Here is a 7,500-nt window from a genome sequence, read left to right as displayed (position 1 = left end):
AGTCAGTGGTGGTGACAAAACAAGGCCTCGTCTCTGTGGCCAGTGTTTTCTTAGTCCCTCTCCTCCATTACTCTCTCCACAAGTTACCTCCTGCTTCTCCTCCCTCACAGACCTCCCTCCATGTCCCCTCCACCTCTCCTCAAATCCTGACTACCCTGCGACACTTGCTTCATGGTTAAAATAGTGTTTTTGTCAGACAACCTCACACGTACCTTAGGGAGAGCCATGTCAAACTGGGATGGTAGAGAGGTTGCAAAATTAGGAGGCAGATCTTCCATACCAGGAAAGAGAGAGGCTAGGAAGTGGGTGGAGAAGTCTTGGGAAAAGCCTCTTCTTGCCTCCACCTCGCGCCTCCACACCTCTCCACTCTGGCTGCTCAGCTCAGACGCCCACTGCAAAACAACAGACAGGTGATGCAAGATGTAAGGAGTGTGCATGAACTCAAGGACAGCCAGCCATACTCTCCACCAGTGTGCCTTCTTTCCTCCATATCTCCCTCCATAAGTTACCTCCATGTTTCTCCTTCCTCACAGACCTTCCTCCATGTTTCCTCCACCTCTCCTTCAATCCTGACTATTCTGTGACACTTGCTTCATTGATAAAATAGTGCTTTTGTTAGATAGTCTGCCACCACAGCCAGTAATTCTTCTCTCCACCACCCTCTCTCCTTTCCTCCAATATTTCCCTCCACAAGATACCTCCATGCTTCTCCTTCCTCACACACCTTCCCCAGTCATCCCTCCACCTCCCCTCCAATCCTCACCCTCCTCTGACCCTTAGTTCACCTGCAGGAAGGCCCTGGAGAAGGCGTGCCGGCGAGCCACCTCCGTGACGGCTGCGGCATAGACCCTCGGGGCGCGGTGAATCTGCTCCACCACCTGCAGGAGTCCAGCCAGGCACCGAACACTCTCTTGATGCATGGAGACGCGCGTGTCCGCCTCGTACAGGCGCCTCTCTATATACATTATCCACCTATGGGGTCAGGATCGGTTAAGAGAGACAGGCAGGGAGGCAGGGAGGCAGGGAGGGAGGGGGGAGGGAGAAACAGAGGGGGTGGGAGTTGAAAAGGGAAAATTTTGTAATGGAGGGAGAGAAGAAAGAGGAACAAGTGACAACACAGCTCAAAGTGAATAATGAAAAGAGAAGGACAATGATGATAACAAGAAAATAAGGAAGGAAGGAGAGAAACTGAGAAAGAAAACAAACAAACAAACAAATATCATTACCAAAAAAGGAACAGCTGATTCTTCTTCTTCTCCTCCTCCTCCTCCTCCTCCTCCTCCTCCTCCTCCTCCTCCTCCTCTTCCTCCTCCTCCTGCTGCTGTGAATACTTACTTCAATCTAACGTGCAAATTCTCCGACAGCTCTTCCTTTGCCTTGATGCATCTCCTTTTGATGTCTTGCAGCTGAGAGAGAGAGAGAGAGAGAGAGAGAGAGAGAGAGAGAGAGAGAGAGAGAGAGAGAGAGAGAGAGAGAGAGAGAGAGAGAGAGAGAGAGAGAGAGAGAGAGAGAGAGAGAGAGAGAGAGAGAGAGAGAGAGAGAGAGAGAGAGAGAGAGAGAGAGAGAGAGAGAGAGAGAGAGAGAGAGAGAGAGAGAGAGAGAGAGAGAGAGAGAGAGAGAGAGAGAGAGAGAGAGAGAGAGAGAGAGAGAGAGAGAGAGAGAGAGAGAGAGAGAGAGAGAGAGAGAGAGAGAGAGAGAGAGAGAGAGAGAGAGAGAGAGAGAGAGAGAGAGAGAGAGAGAGAGAGAGAGAGAGAGAGAGAGAGAGAGAGAGAGAGAGAGAGAGAGAGAGAGAGAGAGAGAGAGAGAGAGAGAGAGAGAGAGAGAGAGAGAGAGAGAGAGAGAGAGAGAGAGAGAGAGAGAGAGAGAGAGAGAGAGAGAGAGAGAGAGAGAGAGAGAGAGAGAGAGAGAGAGAGAGAGAGAGAGAGAGAGAGAGAGAGAGAGAGAGAGAGAGAGAGAGAGAGAGAGAGAGAGAGAGAGAGAGAGAGAGAGAGAGAGAGAGAGAGTTAGTAACACCTCCAGTAAGAATTTCATAGTATTTTTTGATTATTTTTATTATGTTCCTATATTACTACTACTATTACTACTACTACTACTATTACACACACACACACACACACACACACACACACACACACACACACACACACACACACACACACTTTTGATGGTTTTTCAACATGTGCATCAAATTCTTGCGGTGTGAAGTGCAGAGGTCAGGGAATATAGATGGGTCATTCACCTTCCCTGCCCTGTCCCGGTTCTTCAACAGAGCCTGCCAGAGAGAGCACAGGTCAAAAAAGCACTATTTTCACTATGAACCAAGAGACACAGGATAGTCAGAATTGGAGGGAAGGTGGAGGGAACATGGAGGAAGGTCTGTGAGGAAGGAGAAGTGTGGAGGTAACTCATGGAGAGAGATATGGAGGAAAGAATAGAGGGTGATGGAGGGGAAAATGGCTGGCGGTGATGTCAGACTATCTAACGAAAGCACTATTTTAACTATGAAGCAAGACTCGCAGGATAGTCAGGATTGGAGACAAGGTGGAAGAAACATGGAGAAAGGTCTGTGAGGAAGGAGAAGCCTGGAGCTAACTCATGGAGGGAGATATGGAGGAAAGAATAGAGGGTGGTGGAGGGGAAAATGGCTGGCGGTGATGTCAGACTATGTAACAAAAGCACTATTTTAACTATGAAGCAAGACTTGCAGGATAATCAGGATTGGAGAAAAGGTGGAAGAAACATGGAGGAAGGTCTGTGAGGAAGGAGAAGTGTGGAGGTAACTCATGGAGAGAGATATGGAGGAAAGAATAGAGGGTGGTGGAGGTGAAAATGGCTGGCGGTGATGTCAGACTATCTAACAAAAGCACTATTTTAACTATGAAGCAAGACTTGCAGGATACTCAGGATTGGAGAGAAAGTGGAGAGAACATGGAGGAAGGTCTGTTAGGAAGGAGAAGTGTGGAGGTAACTTGTGGAGGGAGATATGAAGGAGTACCTGTGAGAAATTGCTCTGCTCCTGCACCACGTAGGCAGCATCATGCATGAGCTGCTCCAGGCCACACAGGCGCTCACCAAGCCCCTTCACCTCCTTCATCTGTGGCCGGTCTGCCTCTCGAAGCACAGCGCTGACCTCTTGCCCCACTTGTTCCAGCAGCCCCTCACTGATCTGTGTGGCAGCAGCAGTACTGGTGCTGAGTGAGTGTGTGTGTGTGTGTGTGTGTGTGTGTGTGTGTGTGTGTGTGTGTGTGTGTGTGTGTGTGTGTGTGTGTGTGTGTGTGTGTGTGTGTCTAGTTGAAGTAACGCGGGTTTTTGAGGGTGTTTTTACAGTTGCAGTGACAGATTAACAACATTTCTGCATTACTGACAGGAGAAACACTCTTTTAAAAGGCTCCAGTTGAAGTGACACGAGTTTTCAAGTTTGTTTTTACAATTGCAGTGACAGATTAACAACATTTCTGCATTACTGACAGGAGAAACACTCTTTTAAAAGGCTGTAGTTGAAGTGACACAGGTTTTCAAGGGTGTTTTTACAGTTGCAGTGACAGATTAACAACATTTCTGCATTACTGACAGGAGAAACACTCTTTTAAAAGGCTGTAGTTGAAGTGACACAGGTTTTCAAGGGTGTTTTTACAGTTGCAGTGACAGATTAACAACATTTCTGCATTACTGACAGGATAAACACTCTTTTAAAAGGCTCCAGTTGAAGTGACACGAGTTTTCAAGTGTGTTTTTACAATTGCAGTGACAGATTAACAACATTTCTGCATTACTGACAGGAGAAACACTTTTAAAGGCTGTAGTTGAAGTGACGTGGGTTTTCAAGGGTGTTTTTACAGTTGCAGTGACAGATTAACATTTCTGCATTACTGATGGGAGAAATATTCTTTTAAAAGGCTGTAGTTGAAGTGATGTGGGTTTTCAAAGGTGTTTTTACAGTTGCAGTGATAGATTAACAACATTTCTGTATTACTGACAGGAGAAACACTCTTTTAAAAGGCTGTAGTTGAAGTGACGTGGGTTTTCAAGGATGTTTTTACAGTTGCAGTGACAGATTAACATTTCAGCATTACTGACAGGAGAAACACTCTTTTAAAAGGCTCCAGTTGAAGTGACGCAGGTTTTCAAGAGTGTTTTTACAGTTGCAGTGACAGATTAACATTTCTGCATGACTGACAGGAGAAACACTCTTTTAAAAGGCTGTACTTGAAGTGATGTGGGTTTTCAAGGGTGTTTTTACAGTTGCAGTGACAGATTAACAACATTTCTTCATTACTGACAAGATACACTCTTTTAAAAGGCTGTAGTTGAAGTGATGTGGGTTTTCAAGGGTGTTTTTACAGTTGCAGTGACAGATTAACATTTCTGCATTACTGATGGGAGAAACACTATTTTAAAAGGCTGTAGTTGAAATGATGTGGGTTTTCAAGGATGTTTTTACAGTTGCAGTGACAGATTAATATTTCTGCATTACTGATGGGAGAAACACTCTTTTAAAAGGCTGTAGTTGAACTGATGTGGGTTTTCAAGGGTGTTTTTACAGTTGCAGTGACAGATTAACAACATTTCTTCATTACTGACAAGATACACTCTTTTAAAAGGCTGTAGTTGAAGTGATGTGGGTTTTCAAGGGTGTTTTTACAGTTACAGTGACAGATTAACATTTCTGCATTACTGATGGGAGAAACATTATTTTAAAAGGCTGTAGTTGAAGTGATGTGGGTTTTCAAGGGTGTTTTTACAGTTGCAGTGACAGATTAATATTTCTGCATTACTGATGGGAGAAACACTCTTTTAAAAGGCTGTAGTTGAAGTGATGTGGGTTTTCAAAGGTGTTTTTACAGTTCCAGAGACAGATTAACAACATTTGTGCATTAGTGACAGAAGAAACACTCTTGAGAACCAGGCTGAGTGTCCCTGTGGCCTTGGAAACATGCAATATTCTAACACAGGGGGAGGGGGAGCCACACTAAAGACAATTGTGACAACACTCAACTTGTTAAACAATGCAAAATTACAAACTTGACTCAATCCTGCGGAAACAGAATTACGCAGCAAGAATTAGGTGTGAATACCTGACATACACACACACACACACACACACACACACACACACACACACACACACCTGGGCCAGTCCCCTGCAGCAGAGTTGGGCAATCTGTCTGACGTCACTTTGGCTGTCCTTGGCGCTGATCCAGTCCAGCAGCGACACTTGCCTCACTGACAGACAGACACACAGAGAGAGAGAGAGTGAGAGAGATATATCAACAATTATTCTTATTTACAACAACAACAACAACAACAACAACAATAACAACAACTTACTTTCTCTTTTTCCTCCTTCTCCTCCTCCTCCTTCTCCTCCTCTTTTCTCCTCCTCCTGCTCTTCCTCCTCTTCCTCCTCCTCCTTCTCCTCCTCTTCCTTCTCTTTCTCCTCCTCTTTCTTCTGTGCTGTGCTTGTCCTCCTCTTCTTCCCAGCTTCTTCCTCTTCCTCTTCCTCTTGTGTCTTCCCCAAGAGTTCAGGGAAGACTGGAATCCTTGCCAGTAGCTTAAGGTCCTCTTCAAAACTGTAAGTAGTAGTAGTAGTAGTAGTAGTAGTAGTGTTGACAGACAGACACACATACACACGTTCCAACCAATCTTTCCTCTCTTTCCTCCTCTCTCCTCTCTCCTCTTCCTCCTCTCCCTACCGGTAAGTTGGCAGGAAGAGTGGAGCATCACACAAAACTGTAGGAGAGACTTGTAAATGATAGAAATATAAGCATGACTTTCTCTCCACCTCCCTCTCTTCTCTCCTCCATATCTCCTTCCAACAGTTACCTCCAGGCTTCTCCTCCCTCACAGACCTTCCTCCATGTTCCCTCCACCTTTCCTCCAACCCTGACACACACACACACACACACACACACAAACTCACGACTGAAGCAGGGCGACCTTCTCCTCCCGGCCACTGAGATACTCCACAAAATTTTGCTGGAATGCGTCATGTCTTGTTCTGAAGGCTGCCACAATGTCCTCCAAGTTGGCCACCACTGCTGCTCAGCCTGCAGTAGTAGTAGTAGTAGTAGTAGTAGTAGTAGTAGTAGTAGTAGTAGTAGTAGTAGTAGTAGTAGTAGTGGACAGAGGAAAGAAAGAGGAAGAGGAGAGAGACAAATTCATAACAATTATTTCTTCTTCTTCTTTGTTCCCTCTTCTCTTCTTTATCTTTTTTCTCTTTCTTCCTCTTTACTTTCCCTCTCCTTCTGCTTTCCCTTGTGACCTTCAGAACCCCTTGTGACCTTCAGAACCCATGACCTTCATTTTGACACACTCACAACATTCAAATTTGAAAAACCTAACTTAACCTAACTTAACATAACCTAACCTAATCTGACCTAACCCGACCTGACCTTGTTGCTGCAGATGCTGGTCGTGAACAAGTTGGCGACACGTTCTGGTGACCTCACTAGCGTGCTCGTAAAACTGCTGTGCTAACTGTGTCCGCGCCACCACAGTGTTGTAAGTGGCTGGCATGTTGAGACACCCCTCCACCTGTGCCTGCAACAGTATTAGTAGTAGTAGTAGTAGTAGTAGTAGTGGTAGTAGTAGTAGTAGTAGTAATTCAATAAAATAAAGCTGAATAAACAAACAAACAAACAAACAAACACACACACACACACACACAATAAAATAACAGAATATCAAGGAGTAAAAGTTGTATTTGGCAGTGGTCAGAGGTGAGGTCAGCCAGGAAGGTGAGAGGTCAGTGGGGAGGGCTGCAGCCTGGGGTGGTACAGCCAGCACTGGGAGAGTGACCACAAGGATGAGGGAGGGGAGGTCAAGAGGGGCATGGGGGGTCAAGGCGAGGGGGACGCAGCCAGCACACTGAGGACCGGTGGGCAGGACGACAAGTAGCAGACTGGGCTTCAAAAAATTGAGGAAAGAGACAGGAAGGAAGTGTGTGTGGAAGAGAGTGGTGGGTGAATGGAGCAGCATCACCAAGGAGGCTGTCAGTGGTGGTGAGTGGGGAGTCACCAGGGAGCTGTGGAGGAAGGCTGCCAACCACACAGATGAGGCTACCAGGCAGACACAGGCAGATGTGTCTTGTGCTGAGCCTGCCACATGTAGGCCTGCTGGCTTGCTGCATCTGCCTGCCTCACCACTGCAAGTCAACCACCATTCTCACCCCTTCACCACCACCACCACCACCACCACCAGCAGCACCTGTTGACAGTAGTAGTAGTAGTAGTAGTAGTAGTAGTAGTAGTAGTAGTAGTAGTAACATACACACACACACACACTAACCACTGTCACCTTGCAAACAAGCAATAGGCACATAGCAATTCTACAAATTCAACAAACAACATCAAATATTAACACAACTCACAAAACATTAACAACAAACAACAAAAAATAAAACAAAAATCAATACAAAACACAAACTAACATGAAAAATACAACAAGATTGCCAGAGTGACTCGCGTGTGTCAATGACCCTGGCAGAGTTGACAAGCTGAA

At 45.7% G+C, this 7,500-nt stretch overlaps 1 protein-coding gene and 2 long non-coding RNA genes across 5 annotated transcripts in view; 1 reads left to right on the top strand and 2 right to left on the bottom strand.

Annotated features, from left to right (window-relative positions):
* The window catches only part of LOC135095350 (uncharacterized), an 8,600-nt gene extending 7,151 nt beyond the window's left edge, over nucleotides 1-1,449 (bottom strand). For all 3 annotated transcript variants that reach the window (XR_010264334.1, XR_010264332.1, XR_010264333.1), the window contains exons 1-3: nucleotides 1,336-1,449; nucleotides 786-972; nucleotides 213-392 (exon numbers count right to left, since the gene is read on the bottom strand). This is a non-coding gene — a long non-coding RNA (uncharacterized LOC135095350). The remainder of the gene's footprint in view (nucleotides 1-212; nucleotides 393-785; nucleotides 973-1,335) is intronic.
* Nucleotides 1-7,500, top strand: part of LOC135095352 (uncharacterized) — a 57,118-nt gene that overhangs the window by 32,932 nt on the left and 16,686 nt on the right. The window lies entirely within an intron of this gene.
* The window catches only part of LOC135095333 (RB1-inducible coiled-coil protein 1-like), a 9,712-nt gene continuing 4,215 nt past the window's right edge, over nucleotides 2,004-7,500 (bottom strand). Inside the window, exons 5-7 of the mRNA XM_063996095.1 lie at nucleotides 2,996-3,166; nucleotides 2,160-2,272; nucleotides 2,004-2,013 (exon numbers count right to left, since the gene is read on the bottom strand). Coding sequence (XP_063852165.1) covers nucleotides 2,004-2,013; nucleotides 2,160-2,272; nucleotides 2,996-3,166 — 294 coding nt within the window. The remainder of the gene's footprint in view (nucleotides 2,014-2,159; nucleotides 2,273-2,995; nucleotides 3,167-7,500) is intronic.

The sequence above is a fragment of the Scylla paramamosain genome, chromosome 48 (genome assembly GCF_035594125.1).
Source record: "Scylla paramamosain isolate STU-SP2022 chromosome 48, ASM3559412v1, whole genome shotgun sequence".
Classification (NCBI taxonomy): domain Eukaryota; kingdom Metazoa; phylum Arthropoda; class Malacostraca; order Decapoda; family Portunidae; genus Scylla; species Scylla paramamosain.
The sequence above is the reverse complement of the archived record's forward strand: the minus strand, read 5'-3'. Positions and strand labels throughout refer to the sequence as shown.